Source organism: Aptenodytes forsteri, unplaced genomic scaffold (assembly GCF_000699145.1).
Source record: "Aptenodytes forsteri isolate BGI_AS27 unplaced genomic scaffold, ASM69914v1 Scaffold123, whole genome shotgun sequence".
NCBI lineage: Eukaryota > Metazoa > Chordata > Aves > Sphenisciformes > Spheniscidae > Aptenodytes > Aptenodytes forsteri.
In genome coordinates this window covers 2,399,537-2,424,882 of record NW_008794408.1, presented here as the reverse complement: position 1 = coordinate 2,424,882, position 25,346 = coordinate 2,399,537, and the positions used below count along the sequence as shown (strand labels likewise).

General features: G+C 39.3%; 1 protein-coding gene across 1 annotated transcript in view; it reads left to right on the top strand.

Moving 5' to 3' along the window:
- PCCA (propionyl-CoA carboxylase alpha subunit) overlaps window positions 1-25,346 on the top strand; it is a 296,238-nt gene that overhangs the window by 169,410 nt on the left and 101,482 nt on the right. The window contains exon 19 of the mRNA XM_019474286.1: window positions 10,248-10,350. Coding sequence (XP_019329831.1) covers window positions 10,248-10,350 — 103 coding nt within the window. The remainder of the gene's footprint in view (window positions 1-10,247; window positions 10,351-25,346) is intronic.

The following is a 25,346-nucleotide window of genomic DNA, read 5'->3' as shown; positions in this document are numbered from 1 at the left end:
TCTAATATAAATTTTAATGAACTCTTGGGGTTTTCTCACCTGCTTTTTTTTTTCTCTTTAACTTAACAGAATTAGTGGCATTAATTTGTTCCATAGGAATCCAGTGCAGAAGAAATAGAGAACAAAGCTTTAGAATCCATGAAAGATGCCACATTTTTTATATATTAGGGAGAGGAAGTAGCTGTCACATTGCCTGTTGGAAACTGGCTTGGGTACCTCTAGCCAAATGCTCTAATCACATTTGTCTGTGGTTTGGTAGATACATCATTGATATTTGTGCTGTCACCCGGCACTAGATCCTGTGTATGCAGTAAGGAAGCATCTTTTTGAAAAGCTAACCACCGTCTAGAAAAATACATTGTTGCAAATTAATCACTGTTCTTGGCCAGCTTCTGTTTCTTACACTATGGCACATAGGATGGCTAGTAAGGGAAAATCTGACCATTCTTTTCTGGGACTGTGTGCCATCCTGAATGTGCATTCTATGTATTTCCTGAATTAAGTCTCATATAGAGGAGAAATCACAACAGAACAAATATGATCAGTACAGCTGTATTACAAAACTGATCTCATTGGCATGAGATGGTTAAGCTCTTGGATGTACTCTTTTTGGTTCTGCTGCAACCAAGTTTGCAGGAGATGGTAAGCTCTGTGTGATGGGTGAGCTCTTACAATACTCTGGAACCACGCTGAAGTCTGGTGCAAGCATTGTGTTTTCCAAGATGCACAAAAAATGAGTAGAATTCTGTTTTAAATAACGACCTTTGGCATATTGCGTATGTGACAGGCTTCAGAGAGACCAAGTCAAATCATTGGTACTACAAAGTGTGGCAGAAAGAAAATCATTCCATACTTCTAGCAATATAATCTGGTCAGTTCTGAGGGGACTGACACATCAAAAGGAGACTGTAGTAAGTCTTAGGTGAGAGACCTAAATGAAAGTATTAAACACAGGAAAGAAAGGTAGCATTCAATACATGGTTCTTAATAATAACCTCAAAGATATTTGGAGGTGATGCTCTATAAGAAGGTATTTTCAGTTTGGCTCTAAGACAGTTTGAGGTTTTTTTTGCTAGCTTAATATAATTTATAATTCTTCATTAGTTTGCACAGTGTGTTCTCTGTGGGCCTCAAAGAAGGCCAATGTTCTTACTCGCAGTGCTGTTGCCAAATTTGCTCAGAGGTGGCCTTATTCTGATGTCTTTCCTTTTCCCTTGACTGTAGTAGTTGTGTCTCACTCCTGATCTGGTTCTCGATTTAGTAAGTTGAGCAGGTGCTGACAGGTTTCACTGTATTGGGTGTTATAAACTTTATTCTTTAAAGAAATGCTGCATTTCAGTCAGATATTACTGCCTTTAATGGTGAATATGACAGTCTATGGGTGCAGGTGTATATCTCTGAATACAAAAGAGATGGGTTAATGTGTTTTTTGTGGATTAACCTTGTAAATTACTGATAGTTGGAGAAACGGTGATGTGTTCAAGAAGATATTATATAACAGACTAGGGACAGCACTGGAATGTGAGGCCAAGATTTCTTCAAAATGGATGTTTTAAATTTGATACTAATATATGTATGTATTTTGTCCTCCAAATTGGCAGAATGATTTTTCAAATATGCTGCACTGTGCCATATTCTCATTGCTTTCAACTGAGAGGAGCTGGCAGATGCTAAGCACTTCTTAACACAACTCTTCTTTACGGGGGCAACTAAATAAGGGGTTTTGAGCCTGAATTTAAGTATCAGTTTCTTGTTTACCTTTTAAACTATGGCCCAATATCTAAACTAAATACTGAGCTTATGGTTTTGAGGGAGTGTAATTGCAGAAATTGTCATTGAGATCATTCTTCAATATTTAATCTAGCTATCCTTAGTGTGTACCAGTACAAGTGGATTTCTGGTTTGTGATGAGGAGCTGATACTCTCACTGTACATATTTGACTTTTGATTAGTTCTAGGCCAGTCCTGTGCCCTGAATGCCCATTTGTGGCTGGAGTGAGCTGGGTGCAGTTCTGGAGCCTGGCTTCTGTCTTACTTGCATCAAACAGGAACCTGGTTCCTGTGTCCTCAGACTGTTCTGCAATGTGATCCAAAGCAGGGCGAGTGCAGATGATTGGGATAATTTGCTTTGAGAACTACTCCCGATCTGAACTAGAAGACCGATGTTCTCACACCCACTGTATGTTGTCTGGATTACTTCTGAGTTGTCATACTCTTCATAACTTCTACTGAAAAAGTGGGTGAATAACTGAAATTCTAAATTCTGACAAAAGGGAAAACGGATTAAAGCAGCAAATGTGTTTTGAATTCAGGTTTACAGTGGCTAGTGGCAATTTAGTTTGAGATTAGTAGGCTACAAGTCAGGCAGATTTCACTACTGGGATGAGTAGAGCAAGCTTAACATGGAGTTTGCCTGGATGTTTGAAAAAATAATTGAGTATGGGAAGTTGTCTTATGTGTAGATGCCAAGCTGAATGACTATAACCTTATCAAACTTATCAGTAGGTAATCTTTTAATCATTTCGCCTCCATTTTCATATTAGTAGTTTAGAGATTGCTTGCTGCCTATTTTAACATGCACAGGAAACCTGTAATATTCTAAACTTAATGCAAAGTGAAAAATATAACACATTATTACTGGGCACAGCCATTGTTTGAATGGAGGTGCAGGAAGCAGACTGCTCAACAAACAACTACATCCCAATACTATCATGTTGGATGGTATTATATATGGAAGGATATAACTGCTACTGGATAATGCTAACAGAAGTCCTCCCTACTGCATCACAGTGATTTGTTCTGAAGGTCTTTGAGCATTAAAAGAAAGTGAGATAATTATTGTAAGACTATTCCTAAATATCTGCACAATAAGAGAATTAATAAGTTTCCTTGTTCAAGGAAATACTGGAGAATTTGTACAGGAAAAGGAGTTTGTCATTTTCCTTTTGTGGAGTCTATTATTATTATTAGTTTTTCCAACTGCCCAAAGTAAACTCCTATTAAAATAAGGGGTGTTAGAGAGAAACACAGTTGTGTATTTAAATACTTTAATGGAGGAGAAATAGCCCAAAATTTTTTTTGATGACAAACAGATTTTCAGATTTTTCTCTCTATAACAACTGTCAGTACACACAAGTCAGTATTGTTGACTGATCTGATTAAAAACACCTGCTTGCAAGTAGTTCTTTTGTAAATAGTTTTGCTGATTTAGGAAGGATGGTTTGAAGGAACAGATCAGAAGTACAGACTTGTAAATTATATGGAAAATAAATGTCTTTTCTCTCTACTTGTGAACATGTGATTCGAAGCTTCCTTGCTTCTCATCTCATAAATGCTTGCAATGAGACGAGGAGCAACATCTCTTATCCAGCATTAATAGTTGTGATGTTTCCTTTTTCCAAGAGAAACCAAATGCTAAAGTAGGCCCTGACGTGCCATAGGAGAGGAAATGAGTTTCAGATATCATGTTTTACATTTATTTATTTGTAATTTTCAAGGTATGCAGGCATCTGCTGAAGGACTGGGCAGTCTGACCCTCCCCTGAAATTGAGAGTTCTTGGGCTGTACTTGCAGCTCCCAGGATTGCTTTGTGTTTCATCCAGTTTGTTAAATGAAAAGTGCATAGAAATTTCCTGGAGTAGGCCCAAATGCCAAAACTGTTTGTCCCAGAGGATGCACCATCAGGCTGCAAAGCTGTATTCTCTGAGTCTCCATGAATCTCTCATTCCTTCCTACCATCAGCAGGGTAAGATGGTGAGTCCCCTAATGCCTGCCTGGGCCCTGGCTCTTTCTCTTGAGAGATGGGAGGTAGATTTGAACCCTCACAGGCTGAGGGAGACTGATAACCCAGATCTCTTATTCTCTGGATGTACGTGCTGCAAGCATGAATTTGTTATACCAAGATGGGCAATAGCAGCAATCCGATGTCCTTTGCCTGATGGATTTAAAGCTAAAAGAGCCATAAAAGATTTTTCAAGAGGCTTAGAATTGTTGATGTTTGCCTGCATGCTTGGAGCACACCTTCTCCTTAAGGCTATGGAGACAACTTTGGCGGAGGAGCCCCTAGTTCCTGCCCCCCTGCCAGGCTGATGGGGAAGCTAGCTGCAAAGCAGTTGGGTTAGGGTGGCTCTGTTTGCAGGACCCAACCCCTGCACGCTTAGAGACCTTCAGAGTGGAAGAGGGTGAGCCAGGGTGAGCTAAGGTTGTCTGCAGGGTTACTTGCCAGTTAAACAAAGATGAAGGGGGTTGAGCCCACGCACTTAGATCTGGGCAGCTAAATTCAGCCTGGATTTATAAGATCTAGCTTTAACTGTTTCTTTATTTAGCCTTGATCTGGGGTTCACTGATGAAGGCACTGGAGGTTTTCATTGGGTACTGGATTGCAGGCCCTTATGTCAATGCAAATCCCCCAAAAGGCTTCTGTTAAAGGAAAAGGAAGCATCCAGATGTACGCTGTTTTGAATCAAAGCACAGTGCACTCCATAGCATCCTTTTAAAGCAATGCTATTTATTTTATAGTTTCCCTTCCATGTAATTTAATTTTTTCCTGTGGTCACTATTCAGACAGAATGCATGGCTATAAATTTGCATATTTGTTACTGATCTAAATGTAATGTGTAAGAAAATGTAATGTAAAACCATTTTGACATAACCATTGAGTAATTCTTTCAGCCTTTGTCTGATCAGCTGGCACACAGGCTAGTAGAGGTTATTATTTTGTATGATATATGCAGAACTGTAATTTACTCTAATGACGGTATATTTTCATACTGTTGGTGAAAGGGGTATATGTATACATATGCACGCAGAAAGAAGGAAAACCCATTTTTATGTAAAAGTGCAAGTGATATGTACAGATGGATTAATCTGAATATATGTAGAAAATGTGTGTGAATAGATGTAGAAAATACTTCAAATTGCTGAATAAAATATTCCCAGATTCTTAGGTTCCTTTCACATAATTTTTAGTTCTTAAAATAATCCTGTGAAAGTGCTGCTTTTATCTTTTCTGTGCAACGATGAACTTTTATGTTGGAAAGTGTTGAAAGTACTCAGATAGTAAAGCTTAGATTTTTGTTTTGTTTGGCAGTACACTTCTGTTTAGAATTCTTTTAATCTATCCATTCCCTGCTTTTATATTCATCTGATAGTTGAAGGTTCTGTGAAGGATATTTCTTTGTATGTGAACTTATTAAACCAATAATGCTCAGAAGTGAGAGATTTACTCCCCTTTTTCCTTTTTTTTTTTTTAACATCGTAAGATGGGCTCTTATTTGAGTTGTTAAATTTCTATTTGCCTTTCTTGAGGTTTTTTTTGGGGGAGGGCGGAGAAAATAAGAAACAATTTATATGGTAGATCTAAAGTTTCATTAAAATTGCTTATGCCCTGTCCCAGGCATTTTAAGTGGGCCATCTGTCTAAACATCTCTCCATTTTTTTCTGATCATTTCCTCGACTTATTCATGAGCCATGGGAGGGCTCCTTTGTAGTCTCCATGTAGCTGGTTCAGTCTACCCCCACTGAATACATCTATGTGCTTGCATAACATATCTTTTCACAGTGCTGGAAATTCTCTGAACTTGGTTCAGATGAATGGCCCACTTTCTGAAGGGCTTTTTTTCTCCCCCTGCAAAGATTTGTATGCAGAAACTGACCTTGGTGGCTACAGAATCCAGCACATTATTCTTGATCATTTTACAGGCCACCTGCTGTGAAAGTTATGATGAAGGATTTCTTAATGATTCTTAGACCATTAACATTGTTTTAAGTCAGTATTTCACTTTTATTTAACTGCTGAATAGGTAATTGCACAGTTGAAAAACAGCTTTACGGAGTGTCATATAATGTGGTTTTCAAACACTTACCATCTTTCATAACGGGAGAATTTGTTATGATAGTTTGGGATTTCTCTGTGTTTACGTAAAGTATTATGCAGCAAAAATATCAGAAGTAAAGAGAATTTGTAAGTTTTTTTCCTCCAGCGTTAGAACTCGCGTTTTGAATTGGAAGTAAAAAAAGCTATACTCAATTTCCTGACCCTTTAGGAGCTGGTGACATTTATCATAGCTCATTACATCATCAACAGTAATTGGGAGAGGAGAGTTTATTTGCCACAAACTGCAGAAAATTGTAGTTTTATTGAGTTCCTTCTGTCTGATTCGTTGATGACAATCAAAATGGACGGTCCAGGGCAGAGTTATTACTTGACTTGCTTTTGTGAATGTCTGTTTTCTTTTGTTACTTGTTTTTGACTAGAATAGATAATGGTTTAACCAGTGTCTGTTTTCCATGAGCACAGTAAGTGTGTGTTTGATCTGAAATTTTTAGCAGTTGTCTGCTGTCCTCACTGTAAACTTGCAAAGAAAGCAGGAGCTAGAATTGCTGCATTATTATAAAGTATCTCCCTCTCTCTCTCTCATGGCGGGGGGGGGTAAAAGGGACTGTGCAACGTATGAAATAAATTATGGGACCATGAGATCATCTGTAGTTGAAGAAACAGCAACAGAGGTTGAAAGTAAATAAATAACTAAGCAGGCAAACACTGCTGTCTTTCTTCTCGCACCGTTGACAGGTTTTTATAACTTCAGTGCTTTATAGAGTAATGTCTTTATGACTTAGAGCCAGGCCATCACCATACTCTTCACCTGTGCCCCTATTGCTCGTGATACTTCCCTTTAGAAGGCAATATAGAGTAGAGGGGTTCAGAACTGCCCATTTCTGTACGGAGGGAGTTCATAACACCCTTCTCCACCCGCCTCCTGTCCTTGTGGCCGTGGTGCTGCCTTTGCTCTCTCCTTCTCTGTGTGTAATACTCCTGGCAAGGGACAACAGTGCACAGCTCTCTGTGGCCCTGCTTCCCATTCATCTGGCACTCATCTTGCTGCCAAACTTGCGTTTCTTCCTGCAGCCGGTGATCTTTGTATGTAAAGAAAGTAATTTTTTTGATGATACGTCATTTACCAAAACTGGGAGAAGAAAGGGAGGGTGTGTTGAACCCTATGAAAGATATATCGTGTGGATTCTGAATCTAGGGTTGGAGGGGAGGCATCTTAAGTTTTTTGTGTCTTTTATGATGCTAAAAATGGCATTATTTTTTCTTTCAGTATTTTTTCAGTAAATAACATATGTCAGGTTTCAGCCCAGTATGTAGAATTTTAAAAGTTATAAATTTTTGAAAATAGCCAGAAGTTTGGGGAGTTTTCTATGAACTAGTGGAAAATATATTCAGAAGTCCAGATGTTTTCTCTTTGGAGGACTTCAGAGAGTTTTCAACTAAGGAAGCAACCTTGCCCAAGAACAAAGATATTATTTCCCGTGCACTGGGACTTCTCAGACATTTAAAAAACCAACCAAACAAACAAAACAACAAAATAACAACAAAACAAACCCACCAAAAAGCCCCTTTCTTAGCCTGATAGAAACTTCTGCATTTCTAAAGTAGTTCACAGACTTAAGCAACTTCCTCTCCATATCCAAGAAACTTGGGCTTTGATCCTTACTTTTGGACTTTGTGATCCTTATTAATACTAAAAAAACCCCCCCTCTCAATCCATCAAAATGGATATTTTTTTTTTTACAATTCTAGTACTGCAAGATAATTTATTTGAAAGGAATTTGATTTAATGAAGAAAAAGTAGGGTTCTCATGAGCTAATGTATCTGTCTTAGCCAGTGTAACTGTAGGTTACAGTTACAAAGCCACAGGTGTTAGATTAGCAAAGCTGAAAAATGTCCCTGTGCAAATGGATCTAGCAATTCCAGGAGGGAAGTACAACTTGTCGCGTACTTGGTATTAGATGCGGCTCTGGACCTTGCCCTCCTGACCACCAGTGTTGCGGAGAGAGGAATTATATGCCTGTGTGGCTGTTTGAAACCCAGGCAAAGCAGTGATCATAGTCATGCCTTTCAAGAGGCATGCATCCTGTTTGGAGACACACTTGACAAAGCTCAGCAAGACAGGACCGAACAAAAATAATCCCTGCTGGAGAACAAGACTGTCTTTCCTTTGATGGCCAGCAGCCAGATTCATGAGGTCACTTCCAGTCAAATGCAATATGAAGCAGGGCCGTGCCAGCAAGGTTATAAGGAATCTCATGCCACCAGTGGAGCGGATCTACTAAGCTGTATTTGAGATGAGGTGTTGCCTCTTACAGAAGAAATATGAAGTTGCTATAAACCACTAAATCCTGTTGGTTATTGCAGTGCAGTACCATGGAGAATTTAGCCAGGCTCTGCCAAAACCCCACTACGTTCCTCCTTACTGGTGCTCTGGTACCAGGAAGTGCAATGAAAACATCTCTCGGCTTGCTGCCTGCTACCTGTGCAGGAAATTCCTGTTCCTCTTCTTCAGGAACTCCCGTGTCTGTTGCGTTTCCTATCAGCCAGTCTAAATGTTTTGCTGACATACAGGAATTTCAAGCAAGGTACTGAGAAATGTAATTGCACCCAATGAACCATAGATATTTCTTCAGATTTATTGTTTTGACAATTGTCGCTGTATGTTAAATGCAAAAGGTGACACTTGGCATCATTAGTATGGGAACAGGTTATTTTCAATATCTGTTTTCATGAACTTTGTGGACAGTGATAGTTAGAGATGAGCTAAGATGTTAGGCAAAATCTGGTGTAGGCCTTACTTGGCTTGGATCCAGAAGTAACTAATGATAAGTATGCATCTATTTGTCTAGCTAATATATTTAGTGTTTCCATTTCCCCTTTTCAGGCACATTGCAAGGCACAGGTTTTGGAAACTCCTTGTCTGATTAGGTACCTGAGCTTGTACTTGCTTGGATTTTAGGTGTCTGAAAACCCAACCTTCTTAAAATAATTGCCAAAATCCTTAGCAAGGCAGTGTGTTATCCTTGGCTTAGGCAGACCCTTTCTCCGCCTCTGGAGGCCTCACAGGTGCTTCTCCCTGTTGATTCCACAGGGAACCTGAGCCCTCCCTTTGGAGGAGATGTGGTTCATTGGGCACCCAAATCCTCAGGAGGATGCATGTGGCACAACACAGAAAGAAGTGTTGTCCAAGTTTTAAGACTGAAGGTTGCAGTAAAATGGTGTAGTAAGCTCGGTAATGTACAATAGATGAACTTTATAGCAGAAATTATCCTTAAGGAGACGTAAAGGTGATGAACTTATCTCTATAGATTTCTAACAGAGAATCTAAACATGTGGAAGAGTCAGTGTGGAAGAAAAGCTATACCAAAATAATGCGTCTTTGTTTTAATGGAGTTTAAACTCCACCTTCGTACTTTCTCTTTAGGCTACGTGGTGCTTGCCGATGCTAATATCATAGAAGCATAGAATCCTTTAGGTTGGAAAAGACCTTTAAAATCATCAAGTCCAACCGTTAACCTAGCACTGCCAAGTCCACCACTAAACCATGTCCTTATATGGCAACCACTCATCAGAAAAGTTGTAGCATACCTTTGGACACCAGTTGTTAAAACAAAGTGGAAGAGACTTGAGAAGTTAGGATGTGGAAACTGAAATCAAATATACATTTAAATAAAATAGCTGAAAATTACTTGTTTCACTCTGAACTTCCAAGAATGGAGTCTCGGGTCTCATTCTTTTGCTGTCAGGTGTGCTTCTTTAAGCTAAAGTTGAAAAGATTCAGGTTTCTTGTATTACCTGGTAACTGGTGCAGCCACAGAATGCTGCAGGAATAGGTATAATCCTGTATGTGGGCTGTGATGATATATCATTATTTTTTCCGTTTACTTGAAGGGCTCTGTCGATGAGATACTCTAAAATGTGTATTAATTATAAAACTACTTGTATTACTTGTTTGGCTGAATCTTTTGTCTGTAATTGGCCTTTAATTAAGATTTACTGAGAATGAGATGAAAGAAATAGTGATTTTATTTTGCCCTTAAAAAGAATGCTCCAGCTATGACTGTTGCTATTCTCCTGCCAACCCACTTTCTCATCTGCTTTTCATCCTGTTTGAGCTAATTCTGCAGCAAGCGCTGGCTGTATTCAAGAGCCTCCCCTAACTTTATCAGCGTACCCAGTGTGTCAAGGCAAATCTAGAAAGAAAGTAGAGTATATTTTCTCCTTATATGCCAGTTGACAGAAAAATGTATTTAGTATTTTTTTTTTTCAAGTATGCTCTCCAACTGTGTCTATAGATTAATGATATTTTATATCCTTCGTGACCATCCTATGAGGCAAGCGCTTCTGGTTAAAATGGGAGAAGCATGAAATCTCTGTTAAAAATTCCTCTTCTGTCTGTTTCTTTTTTAGAATTCCGATTGCTAAATCAAAGAGAAGTAGCTGGGAGCTCTCTGTGCATCTAGGAGATGGAATTTACCCAGTTGCAGTTTCAAAGGATGGCTCATCATTTTCTGTAAGTTCTGCTCATTTTCTAAGAAATTTGATATATTGAGTCAATGTATATTATGCTTGACACCTACTAAAATTCTCTATCTGTTCAGTGACCACACATAGATAGATGTTTGTTTTGTCTTTAGTAGGCATTGCTATGAATTACAAAACAGAACTTTCTGTTAATTAGATAGTGCTAGTGTACAAAGATTTTTCTCTGCTCATGCCTGTGGAACGTTTTTGTATCTACTTTAAACGTTTATTAAATTAGTTTTCTAATTAATGACCCTGTTTAGTGTCTTGTTTAGAAGTAAGGTCTTACGCTCCATTGTAGATATACGAGAGCAAGAAAATAAGCGCAATGTCGACAAAAATTACATTAGCTTAAGTTAGTGATTAAAAAAACAAGTCAAAGAACCAAGCGGGTTGAATGCGTAATCGTACTGGAATGGAATTATTCAGCACCTCAGTGGTAGAACTGTATGTGGTAAAATGCCAGTGTTTCAAGATGTGCCTAGGTCACTTCAGACGAATGTGTGTAAACTATTGTTTTTACAAATGTTCTAAGATAATTACTTAAGCACTTAATGTTGTCATCATGAAAGGCAGAAAGACTGACCATGACAGTAGAAGAACGGTAATGCTGTGTTCAGTAGTCCAGCTGTTCAGCAGAATAAAGCCAAGATGCAATCTGATTGAATTTGAGTATTGAGATGGTAGATTTATAAACTAATTTTTAAGTCTGTTAATGGTAATTTCATAACCAAACTGAGTTGTGGTTTTTTTTTTTTTAAATAGACAGTTGACTTGCATAGTATCTGTTGACTCTTAGGCAAAAGTTTTCAAAAGGGTCTGAAGAAGTCAGTTTTTCTTAGAATCATTGAAAAGCAGGACTATGAGGAATCCCAGAAGTCCTCTAGTTTACCTCTGACAGCTGTTTACTCTTCTTGCATGTCTTCATTGAAGAAACTTCTGCAACATCTGCTTCATGACATTTTTTTATAGTCATGTTCACACCTATGTGGCATTCCGAATCATGATTCCTTTGAAAAAGGACATTTACATTAATATTTCATATAAAGAAGACAGTATTGTTTCAGTGATTCGCTTTTGCTTTGCTCTACTGAAATTTCATTTTAAAAGACATGATTTTCGGTTGAAACTGGTCATCTTTTTTAGGTAGTTATTTTCACTTATGTGAATTGAGGTAATGAAAACCTAGGGTTTTTTTTTAAAAAATCTTTTTGTATCCTTTTTAATACTACCTTTACCTCTGTCACACTGTATTTTACATATACTTATGATGAATGTAAGAGTATGAATAGAGAGCAGGGATACTTTCCATGTGGATCATAGGTACACTGGTCTTCTCCGTATCCTTTTTACAGCAGGGATACTTTCCATGTGGATCATAGGTACACTGTAAAAAGGATACGGAGAAGATCAGTCATTGTGGTCAGCACCTTTAAAAATTTTCTCTTGCAAGTGTACTACTTTTAAGTGTGAAAGAAGGTGGTCATTTTAGTTGTAGTCTTTCTTTTAGAAAGAATTCCAGGAGGTCTTGAACAACTGTTTACTCAGTACCTAATATATAATGTTGCTCCATGGCTGGGACACTCACCCCACACGTGGAATGGTGCTTCAGGAGTGAAGGCCATATCTGCATACAGCTTTTTACTGAATTAAATTTATATAATGGCCCTAACAGGCATCCTGTGAACTTGGATACAACCCGTTGCTCAAACAACAAAATATCTCTGCTAGATTTCAGCCCAATTTAGAGCTGGACTGGCACTGGTTTGTGTGACAGAGATAGCCCTTCCCTGGAGTAGTCACTGCCCCCAGCCTTTCCACCTTCTTGTTGCAACACTGCTACCTAACAGCGGTCAGCCTGGAGCTGCCTGCTGCTGTGAGGAAGACACAGGGTGGCTGCTGGTTGCTGTGGGTGTTGCATAGGCCCTTTCTGCTGTGAGCTCAGAAATATAATTCCCATAGCTGGACCTCTCCGAACTAGGAGTTTTGTTTAGCAGAACTAATTACACAGGCATGCATCTGTGTGCATATGCGCACATGTATTTTTTGAGTGATTTACTTCAGTTTCATTTAGTTATCTAGGCTCTCGCTTATACTTGCTTAGTTAAATTCAATAAAGATACATCTTTAAATCAGACTGAGGAAAGTTTACAGACAGAGGAGGCCTTAACATCCTTTTGTGCTTTTGTCTCTATCAATTGTGAAGGTAACTGAACATACAAGCTCGTATATGGGTCAGTCCTAGATTCCACTTGCAGCTGAGCAGCTGAGTTGTAAACTGCACTGTTTCTCCAGGAGGTACAAACACTGAGAAAGGATGCTGAACGTGTAATGCTATTGCTGCTAATTTATCATTTTAACATACAGAAAATCATTCTGACCAATACCACAGTCCAAACCTATCAGTTTAAATGGGACTGCTAAACAGTTCTGATGTCTTGCAGCAGTATGAGTATTACAGCTAGTACAAGCCCAGTTTAACAAGGCATATACGGAGTCTGATTTCTAGTCCTTCGGTTTGTTATTCAAACACTAACACCTTCAATGTAATCAAGTAGTCGGTCTGGCATTACTGGACTAGGCAAGAATGAGTAGTTAAGCATGACCTTATTTTTCTTGTTTATTTTCATAAAATCCTTTATCTTTCAAAAAGTCACTTGGGCCCCCTTTGCTTCTTTTCCTTAGCAAGGAAAGCGCTGCGGGCTAACAGCAAGAATCTTGTTGGGGTGGGGAGAGGAGCAATAGGCCTGTGGAGGTTCCTGCTCGTATCCTTGTGTCCCTGCGGTATGCTACTGCTGTTACCTCTCACTGCTAGGTAAGGAGGCAGGAGCACCCCTGGGGAGCTGAGCACCCCCCAGCATCACGGGTGAAGGGATGCATAAGCAATGGGGAGGAAGTAGGGGTGCCAGGTAGGACAGGTTGCATGCCCTAAAGTTTGGGCCGGAGGCATTGACGACAGAAGCTTTTGCATTCTGATTCTACCCTAACCAAGCCAGTATATTTGGGGAGAGATAATTCCTCATTTATTTGTAACTGGAAAATTCCTTAGCTGGTGAAATAAATCACGTGGGTGGATTTCACTCTGACCAGAGGGGGGTCTCATTTAAATTTTAAGGTATAGTGTATTAAAATTAACTCCTGAGCTTGGGTTTGTAAAAAGCAGGTAACTGTTTTTGAATACTAGGGTTGTTTAGTTGCACTTATTTTTCATTGTTACTGGATAAATAGCAGAGGGCATGTTATTCTTTTCTTTTTGCTGGGGTTCTCCTGTGATTGTGCAGCAGACAAGAGAATATAGTAAATACAGCACAATCTAAAATCTTCTGAATTATTATTCAAAGCTTTACAATGGAAAAACAATTGCCTTAAAACTTCAAAGAAGAAAAGCCAAAGACTAGGAACGAGAAATCTTGTTTTCTGATCGGGAGGTATAACATACCATCAGAAAAAATGGGGAAATTCAGAGCCTTCTTTATTGAAACTTTGCTGTCAGAAACGCAAGCCTCACTTTTTGAACTTCTGCATTTACTTTTTGCTATTAAGTTGGCGTGACACGGGCTCCTGACTTTGTGGGTTGTGTCGCCTTGTGGCTTGTGACAAAGATAGCTGAATCTGTGGTGCAGTTAGATAGCCCAGTGGGAGGGCCACCTTCACATTCCCCTTCAGAAGTTTGCTCCCGCTGCAAACTGTGCATTGCAGCAGCAGTGTTCACATCCTGATTTACTTTGTTTACCACTGGGACTCTTCCAACAGTGACTCCTTTCTTTTTTCCTTAACTCTTCTACTCTCGCCAGCCGAAACCTCACCACCTCACAGTGTGCGGTGCTTTGCTCTCTGTGCAGGGAGTGTGAGCAGCAGGCTTCTCCATGGTTCCCGCTGTTAGCAAGCAGATCATTCGTCAGCATCTCGGTCTATGGGTCATCTGTGGTTTTCTTCCTTTATCGTGAGAATCTTAATGAATTGTGCAGTGTTAACGGCTCTTTGCTGCTCTTTATTTTTCAGGATTTTGAGTTTTGTAACCATCTGTTTTTAACCACTACATTTGTAACAGAGGTCCTTGATGCAAGCTGGCTTTAGGCCTCTTCAGAGGCCTTGCTTTCCCAAACTGAAGGATTTAGAAGAGAAGTGGTCACGTGTGAGCAATACTGTTTGCCTGAAGCAGTGCAAACAAAAATATTAGTCAGTGCAAACAAAAATATTAGTTTTCTTGTTTCCAGTAAAGGTTAAAAACTTCTGTGAATCCTAACCTGGTATTTTTTCTTTTAAAACAGAAGTAGCTCTGTTGTTATTCTGAAGCCAGCAACTAATCATGCTAATACTGAAGTTTGTATAAAGTTAGTGTACTAGAATTTTCAGTATCAGACAGTTGTTTCTGGTGATACCCTATCAACATAACAACAAACACTTCCACAATTAAAAGATTCTAATGACCTGACTGGAGAATTAAAATTTAGCAACTCTGGTGAGGTCTGCTTGCTTGTATACCAAGAACTCGCCAACTAAAATCATGTAAATGTCATTTATTCTTTTTTCTTTGTTCTTTGTCCTGTGTATTAATTGCTATAAGAATCTTGAAGCTAACTGCTTGTCGTATGTATCCATTTAGTTCTTTGGAGGACAGATGGTCAGATTCTGGGCTTTGATTAGTATTCTTCTTATGCTTAAAATTTTTCCTGTTATCAGTGGAGTTAGAGATCTTACAATCAAGATTACTGCTAAAATAGAGTTTGAAGGAAGAATACCCTCCTTTTACATAAGACTAATATAAAACAGCAACAAACAGCCCAGAAGCATCCCGCCACCAAACTCTGGAATCTTTTGTTTAGTTCAATTTCAGACAGGAATCTTTTTCATCTTGTCATTTTTGATTGCCAGTCTGGCTATGAAATGTGCTTATTTTATGATTTCATTGATACAAGGACTTGATCCAGTTTTGCTGATGAAAGTGGGAGTCTGTTCTTTCTTCACGAAGCTTGAGTGTTTTGCAGAGTACCAAAGGGCGGGAGAGACAAAAGCAAATGGGAACCTATGTATGTTGAGCAAACCTGGTAGCTGTGTGGTTTCCCTGCACCGTACTAAATTTGACTCTTTAAAGCCAGATGTCAACCACCAAGGGTGCTCTGGATCCATGTGATGGTGGCTTTGTTGCCCATTCGCAGACTTCCACTTCTAGCTGCTCACAGCTAGTCTGGAGTCCCTTTGCTAATGGTATGCTGGATGGGAGCTGCCCTCCCCAGCCACATTGTGAGCAGCCCCTTAGCCCACCGGTGTGAGTAGGACTTCGGTGTCACGGACAGCCATGAACCGACCTTCTCCAATGTGGATCGATTTCATGTAGGTAACACACTTAAAATGTATAATAAAAATAATAGCAAAGAATGTAAGTGTCCTAAGCAAGGGAGAACATAAATACATTGGACCAGGTATCCAATAATAAAGTACAGTTTATTGGATCCACCACTGTATAATTTTCATTCAACAAAAGAATGAAAGATAAGTAATTACGTGACTGTAGTGCAATCTTTTCACTGCTATAACCCACCCTCCTTACTTCCTTCAATATTCTTCAGTTTTATTTTTCTGTTATGAATGTCACTCGAATTAGACAACTAAAGAACGGTTTGTATTAATATCTTTGTGGTGGAGGAGATGGTAGAAAAGGGATGGGTCATTTGATTTTTGTTTACACCTCTGCTTTCACAAAAGCAATGGATGAATCCAAAAGCTCAAATGATGAATACCAGCAGTAAGTAATTACACTTCAGAAGATAGTCATGTTTCTTTTTGTTTGAAGTTTGTTGCTCTATGTGTAGGTTGAGGGCCTAATTTTAGTTCAACAAGGAATTTGTATTTTATGCAATAAACTGCATTCTTGAAAACCTTTTTGGCATAATCCATTTTCTGATTCTTTGCTATAGTATAGGAATCCTCTGTCTTGAGAATTCTGTATTGCCGATTTGCGTGATTCTCTGCAAGTAATCGTTGTTATTCTCCTTTTTCATGTTTGAAAACAGCCCTTTCTGTTACGGTTCTTCATCTCTGTAGTAGACGCATACCTTCCCAGACCACTTAGCCTCATCTTCTCATCTGTTCAGTTGACAAAGAATTTCCAGATGTTTTCAGTTATGAAGTAGCTTCTTATCATTGAAGTTGTGGTGAATGAAAGTTGTTTGTTTTTTTTTTTTTTTAAAAAAAAAAAGAAAGGTGAAATAGTTCAGAAGTTACTTTGAGCAAATGGAAATTTGATATATTTCCAGAGGGACCTGTATAGGTCAAACGCTGAATAAGAAGAGCAGAGAAAGCTTAATTACTTTTTTCAGATTGCTACTAGAATGGGCTACCATTTTCAGAAAATACTGGATCGCTTCCTAAATTCAAATTTAAGAACAGGTAAATATAGTACAGACATGAAATCTCTATGAAAAATTTGTGAAGCTTGTTCAGCCCAATAAGAAATTGATTAATGAATGTTTTTAATAATTTTTAGGAAAAAGCAATGGTTTTTTTCCCTATCTTTTTAATGAGAAGTAAAGAATTTATTAGATATCTGTGTAGGTGGAAAATTGGCCTGTGTACCTCTTAATATTTGCAAGAGAAAACCTATTGTGTAGCACAAATGAAAAAGCATAAAAATACAAATCTAAGGCATTACTGTCATCGTTATTTGAATACATCCTGTATCATCAGCAGAGTAGATAAGTAGTTACCTGTATGCTTTAATTTAGTTAGTGAATTCATGTATATCTAGTTATGATTAAGCTTTGACTTCAAATTAAAATGTAATAAACATTTAATTAGGAGAACTCTGCTGTATTCATTTGCTGTAAATTTTATGACTGAGGGGTAAGTTGATTTTAAAATTACTTCGGGAAATATTTTCTTTGTTTTGTAAATTCTCTTCAGGGGGAAGAAAAAATGCTTAAGAAGAAATATCACCCAAAAATCAAACTAGATGCAGCTGAAGTATGCAAAGCATCAAGTGTAAAAAGGAATAGTACAATGTAAAATCAGAGCAACGATACAGAAAGTTGCTGTAAGCAACACATTTAGTTCACATTTAATTCCTTAACTACAAATGTGAATGGAGCGGGATCATAATTCAGTGCATATTAAGTTCTGTCTTTCCAGTAGTCCATGTAGAAGAATAACATTGCCCAGCCCATCAGTATAAAATTAATAATCTTGTTAAGAGAATCAATAAAATACCAGAATTATTATTACTAGTATTTCACATTTCTGGTATGCTTCAGGCACATAATAATATATAACTAATTGGTCATATAAAAGAAATGAGGGCTGTATTAATAGGGGTGAAAAGCAAATACCTGTAGGAATTAAAACATATACATCCCCAGGAGCAGTAAATGAAGATTTTCTGGTTAGTCTAGTTCTACATATATATATTGTTATATATCGGAATGTTACATATGCTATATTGTTATATATATATATTGAATAACATATACTGTTATTGCAGTGTCCTATATTAGTTTGAATGAAGGGAAAGTGCACAGGTAAAGGCACAAGTGGAGGGGGCAGATCAGTTAGATAATCCTTACAACTATCAGCAGAAAACTTTTTCCTGCCTTTTTCCGCGTGGTTTATACTTTACTTGCAGAGTAGCACACAAATTCTCCATTGCAGTACATGTGCAGTTGTGCAAACAAAATTTTCATTACCAAGTTCTATAGGTTGTATACCTATAGAATCTATTGTTCTAGAGGTTGTGTACCTACTTTTACTCTTTTAATTCAGGTTCAAATCCAGAGCATTTTCTGTTTGTAAGACTTGCGTGTTTTGTATAATGGCATTTTAATGCGGTATGCATAAGCTAGCCCTGTGGCGAGAGCAGAACCCACGATTTCCACCCTTGCAAAGCATTACCGTTATCACGGGGCTATAGTAGCGCTCCTACTTGTTGACTGACTCTGTGGCTTTATGGATCCTGCATTCCTTTCTGTACAGTGGCAGATTTACTGGAAGGGTTAGAATCTACCCCATCCTATCCTGATGGGGTGGGGACAGTTTCTCCTGGGAGGCAAGCACTGTGCGCTTGAATCCTTCAGTCTGAGGAGAGCATTGATCCTTGTGTTCTGACTCTGTGGGCAAGTGCTTTAATTGCTACGTTTCTGTGGCTGCTGACATTGTGTTTTTTAAACGAAAGTGGCCTTGGGCCTCAGTATCTTGTTGTGAACTCAGTGTTTCTGGTATGCATCTCTACACTGCTGCATTGAGTCTCTCAGAGAATTTAGATGCTGGGACCCGTTAGATGAGATAGAGGTAAAAATGCTTAGGTAAATATTGAGTATACTCATATAATATTTGTATGTACTTGTATTAGATGTGCTTGTGTACTAAGCAAAAAGAGAAGCAAAGTGGATCTGGATTGCATGTTTTTATAAATACCATGCCAGTTTAGCAGTAAGTATGTGTAAGGGACTGGTGCAATAGGTGCATGTTTGCTTTGTAAAGAGAGATTGTTGCTGTGGGTTTATATGTCTTGGATTAGTTTATTCACACAGTACTCCATAAGCATGTAGAGAAAATATCTACAAGGTTGAGAACTAAAAATGACATGAAAAGTAATGAATTAATTGTGTAGTTTAAAGTATGCCTTCCCCTCTATGTCAGGGCAGTGTAATAGCTTGGTTAGAGCAGTTTTTGGAGACTTGTAGTTCTGCTACAAAACTCACAGTAACATATGGTATGGCACTGGTATGTAGCCTACAAGAAATCTTTAAAAAGAAAATGCAATGAAAGGTCTGAATTGCTAAAAAGTAAAATATTTTAAAAGCAGGCGTGGTCAGTTTGGATATTTATTTTCCTTGTGTTAGAATCAGAGTTCTCTTCATTGTTTTAATGCATAGTTCTTAGAAGGCAGAGAAGGAGCTGGGTTTTTACAGAGATTAATTCTAAATTACCTAATGAAGTGTTTTACCCACACAGGTGGCTTCATAGGATGAATTCCTGTGGTATGAAAATGGACACTATGTTCTGCCATGGGTCATGATCCAGTGATTCCAGGAATTCCAGTGAACAATAAACTGAAATGTAAATTAAATATCTGTAACGATACAGATAACGTACCACTTTCTTTCTTCAGAAAGTCTTGTTTCTGGCATAACAGCATTTAATGTGTCCTGCCACCCTTCCAGTCCTTCTGTGGTCTTTTGGTGTAAGACTGAAAACTCCTTGGGGCATGGGTGTTTTCTTCGATTCCTGTGTGTGCCATACACACTTCAGATCCTGCACCACAATATTCGTATCATTATTTTCTAGTTTCTAAAAACAGTGCTAACACGAGCATCACTTGGATGCTTTTCTTTACCATTGATTTTTGCATCCAACAAAACTGGAAAGAAAAAGCCTGACCAACTCCTCCCTGCCCTCAAAAACCCCTCCAACTTCCCAACCCCCCTCCCCAAATTTTGTAGAATGAATAGATTAAAAAATGTTGTGAGCTCCTCCTGCTGGTTCAGCAGTAGCAATAGTTACATTTAAAAGCATGCTAATGTAATGTTAAGAGCCTGGCTTATTACCACAAAAGCCATAGTTAACTCTGCAGCTTCTGGATGGTGTTTCATCTTTAATTCTGTTCTCTGAGCAAATCTCAGTACATTTAATATTCAGTATGACACTCTACTTTGGGATCACTTGATGCTTTGTCATAGGGGGGAACTCTAAGGTCGTTGCTGCTTTCAGTTGCTTTCTTAGCTCTAAATTTCTTTGCTGCTTTTTTCCCCCCTTTAATTTAATTTTTAAGTAAGCGAGACTATTAACATTACTTTAATGTAGCTTTATGGCTTATGAAAAATAATGCTGCTGTAGTGGATAGATGTGCGTCAGCTGTGACTAAATGTTTTGATGTAGTCTTCTCAAAAGATAGACTAGAAGAGCTTTCCTTTGAAATATGTGAAGCAGTTTTAGACACAGCTTCTCAGATGGATCTAATTAGTCTTTCATATGGGCTGGATGTCCGTTTGTTGCAGCTGAATTCTCATTTCATTCACCCATAACTAGAAACACCTCGCTTCAAACGTGTTTCTTCAAAGAAAGAAAGGTTTAGGGTTCCATGTTTTACTGCTTTTTGATGTTGGTTTCCCTTTAACTGAGAAGACCTTATGTTTATACAACTGTTATTATTAAGAAAACACAGCTTTGTTCATGAGAGTTCATTCGGTATCAATGTTGGCTATTGGTAGAAGTCGGAGATCTGTGGAATAGATCTTGCTATACGAGACTAGTGGGACAGCTGTACGTCTGGCTATTAAGCTCGTTGTAAGGAAGATTTGAATGCAAACAGGATGTTCTAATAAAACCAGGGAACCTGGGTTGTAGGAGGATGAAAATGAAGATTAGAGGTACAAATGATCAGGCTCATCAATCGATAGCATTCCTATTTATTATTTATATACAGTAGTCACCAAAGAGGCATTGTACTCTGTACTGTTCACCATTTAGGATCCGTTTACATGGCACAGTTTAGTACAGTACAAAGGAACCTATGCTGGCTAACCTAGTTTGGGCAATGCTGCATTAATGCAGCTGTACAGCTCCTTGTTGAACTAACTTGTTTAGAGCTGGCACGCACATCTCCATCTGACACTGCATTGTGCCATGTTGTGACACCTCTACAACAAAGAATATCACGAAAACTGTAGTGATAAGTGTCTGATTGATCAGCGTAAAATATTCCGTGAATGATACTCCGATACTGCTATGGCTGATGCTTAAGTAAAATGAGTGGAAAGAAGGCAAGGTGACAGATGCTCTGCCTGTGTCTATTCCCCACTGGCTGCTTTGCAGTCATGATGTTCTTTAGACTAAGGGGAATCAGTTTGCAGAAACAGGCTGATTGTGCTGGCTGTACTTCTCTACTCCCCAGCAATGTAGCTGAGTTGGTTTTGCCTCTGGTGATTGTCATTCACCTCTTCTCTTCCTTGTCAAAGAAAGGGCAGTCCTGCCCAGCTGCCTCAGATGGCAGCACCTATGACAGACACATTGATAGGAGAGGAGAGGGGTTTCTTCAAGCATCTAAGAGACAAAGATCCCTGCAGCACTGGATGCTCGGGTAGCTGCATAATGTCTTGGGTGGCATGGTGGGCTGTGAGCAGTCTGGCATTGGTGGAACTGGCTGGTCTTCAGGGTTGTCTCTCGGGTCCCCGTTACGTGTCCACATCAGTAACTACAGCAAACTTGCATGCCTGCTAGGAAACTCTCACTGCAATACTTCTTCCTGCCCATAGCTTCACCTGGTTGTTTCTTCCATTTGCCTCCCACCGTGTCACGCTCCTTTCTTAAATCCTCTGCTTGTCCGCAGGCGACTTCATGTTCCCTGTTTGTCCTGCCAGGAAGCAGGTCTGGGTCTGCTGTGCAGTCACTCACATACAGGTTGGCCAGCCCAGGTGCCGGGTGACAACCAAAGTGTCCTTGTGTGTCCAAGAGCTGAATGGGGGCAATCATTTTGCTCTCTGTGCAGCTTCTCATTTTCATAAAACTTGAAGGGGTTTTAATATGTTTGGTTAATATTGACCAGGCAGTGGGTTCAGAAGTTGAGTGTGTTGGTGGGGATTTAGAGGAGGGACTCACAGGTAAACAGTGCATGTCGTTAATCACTTTTTTCCTTCCAAGATTCAGGCTAAAGGTACTCTTATTGAAAGGGTTAAGAAAGAACAAGGTTGTTCTGAATGCAGGAGGAGGGAAATGATTTTAAATTATTAAAAATGAATTGCATCACTGTCTGTGGCTCACATAACAAATAAAAAAAGGAACCAGATTTAAGTAGTCATGACCTACTGCCAATGGTTTATTTAATTTTCCAGAGAAAATCTACAGGTCTCAAGGACATACAATAAATTGGAATCAACTGGAAACCAAAATAGACCTATAGTTCCGTAATGCTAGGATTATTTCAGGTAATATTGTATGTACCAGTCTTTATTTCAAAGGTGGTTGTTGCAGTTCCAAAATCACTCAGATTTAAGGAATGCCAGATGTCAGGTGCGCATTTTGCAATAGCGTCAACTATGTGACTGAATGCAGAATCCCTTCGCTGTTCACTGTGTTATATAGGCGAGCTCTGGGCATTTCCCATAGTTTGTGTAGTGATTGGGACTGTTGTCTATAGACTTTTGTTTCATTTGTTGTGGAAATGAAATGAGAGGCAACGTACCAGGGGAGAGTAAGGAAGAGAAGGGTCAGTCTTGTGGTTTACGGGGCCGTGTGCTGACTTCTATCTCTGCCAAAGTCTTTCAGAGGTGCTAGCCAAATCTTTGAAACCATGCTTTATATAATTGCTATCAGTTTTGTATGCTCTTCATTCTCTGGGCCTCAAACTTAGCACTAGAATCAGTCATAGGAACACTGAATACTTACAGCTGCTGGGGAAATCACTGATATCAGAACATTTAAAGTTACAAAGCAAAGTACTCTGCAGTATCAGGTTTCACGTGCATCATCTATTTAGTAGGGTCTTTTTAAACTGTAATCTCTTGATGTCTCACCTTTACTAGATGGTATGAGATGATGGGCGCATGTGGTGAAAATAAACTGGTGTTTCTCCAATGTGAAAGAGTGAAATACTATGTGCCAAGGGAGACGTGAAAAGTATGATGAAGAAAACAATACTTCGATCTGTGGCCTAAGACTTGAGTATTATGCAGTAAGCCTACCTGAACAATTTGGAGACTAGTTTCATTAATGAGTATTGTTCAGTAATGTGTCCACAGCATTTGAATCTGTTCAAAATACGTATACAAAGGAGATGAAGCCAGGTAGTGCCTCATATCTCATATTTTACTAGTTTTTGATATTCACTTTCACATAAAGTTGTGTCTGAATTTAGCAACTCTGTGTGTGTGTGTGTGTGAGAGAAGAAGTCCCTATGTTCTTATGTAATAGTTCTCCCCCTCCCCCAATTTGCTTTGTAATGTACTGCTGATGCTCCGATGATTTGTTAGGAGGGTTGGATCCATTAAGGTCATTGCATGGACCTCTGCAGTGAGCTGAGAGTGTAATTGCTGGCAAGACTGCCATTTTCTGCACAGCACAGTAATAGAAATGAACAGTAAAGGCCAAGAATTTGGGTTTTATTCCAGGCTCCATTTCTAAAGGGTGGTCAAGCATTCAAAGGTTGTGCCTTCTGCATGTTTGCTTCTTTTTGCTTGCTCACTGCTACTAGCGTGTCATTTTTCAAGTTCTGCCTCCTCCCAGCTTGTCTCTGTGTTCTGATTTCATTCTTCTGGCTAGTCCTAGTTTCCACCCCTCAGCCTTCTCGCCTGGTCTGTGCTCGTTATCTGGCTGGTCTGAGTCTCCCCTTTGGACTTCCACACCACTTAGCCATCAGTCTTGGTTCTCTTCTACAGGACCTTCTCCCATGTAGCTGTGCCCTGCTCCACAGGCCTCCATGCATTGGTCCTCATTTCCATTTTCCTTTCCCAGGGCCTCAGCATTGTTTTTCCTTGTCCCATTTCTTCTATCTTACTATTTGTCTAGCTAGTCCTTTTTCTAAGATCACTCTCTCACTACTTAGTTATCTGTTTTCCTTCATCCTATGCTTCTAGCCCCTTCTTCCTTGCACAATCAGTGCATGCTTCCATCTCTTCCATTCTCTGAATTTGGTTTCATGTGTTTCTGTTACCACTTCCATTTCCTTTCTCCATTTTTAGTCTTCTTGCTCAGTGAGTCCCCCACACCTTACTTCTTGCTCCAAGTTCTCCTCTCCATCCTTCTGCACCTCCTTCACTGACACTTCCAATCTTTGCTCCAGTCTGCTTTCTCCAGTCACGGGGCCCTCAGTGTCCAGGTTTTGTTGCTTGTGGGTTGTTTATACTGCTTCTTCCTTTGGTGCTTGGCCCTAGCAGGAGTAAGCACCACAGAGGTGACATTCTTATTAGGTTTATACTTGACCTGGTATTCTGCAATTCAAAACCACAATTTTGGGGGAAGCTGTGTTCAGCCCTGGGCTGAATTTAACACAATTTCCTGTGTTAAATACAAGGAAGTGTCTTCTAGAAATGTAGCTGTGAAGTGTGGTGATCTACAGATATAGGTAGGATTTGTTTTTTGAAATGCATAGAACTCGTCCAAAGTTACGCAGTTTGCAGGAGGATAGTAAAGGTGCATTCCAACAGTTTCACTTGCCAAGCAGATTTTCAAGCTTCTGTTCCAAATCATAAAGGAGATGTTGCAACCTTTCATGGAAAAGTCAATAGAACGTAATGTGGCAAAAAATGTATTCTTGTTCTGTGCCAGAAATGGCTGCATATTTCTCTCTGAAATTTCCCCTTTCTGAAATCGCTTCTAAATGATTGTTCAGCCCAAATAGTCAGAGTTCGTCTGAGTTGTAAGAAACTGAAAATACAGTGTGATGATGGGAGGAGTCGGACAACTTTGGCACTAGGGCTCTTCCCTTCCCCCTCATGCCGTAGCTCTGTGTCCCAGACCCATGCCTTTTGGCAGACTCTTCCTCTGCTCCTCCCATGCTCCTTCTGTCTTCATTCCAACCTTGTCTTTCTGTTGCAGCTGCCCTCTTGTTTCCACCATCTAACCTCTATCAGCTGTTTCCTTTATTGCTGTAATCACTGTGTATTTTCACACAGTGACCCCTTTGTCACTGTTGGAGCAGCCCAGCTGTTTGATGCTAGCAGACTAGCTTGCATGCACAGTTTATCCCATTTTAATTTAGTATTTTCTCCTAGCTGTTAGGGGAGGAGGAAAATAGTTTAATGAAAAGTGTGGACGGTTAAACTGGCGTCTTTATTTTGATGATGGTGAGCTTTGCATATTGTTAATTTAGAACGAACGTACTTTTGAGTCGTTTAGGGTCTTTTAGTTTTATTATCTAAACTGTCAAAGGAAAGCTACATTGATGGCCAATCAGCATAATAGAATCACAGAATGGTTTGGGTTGGAAGGGACCTTTAAAGATCATCTGGTCCAACCCCCCTGCTGTGGGCAGGGGCATATTTCACTAGATCAGGGTGC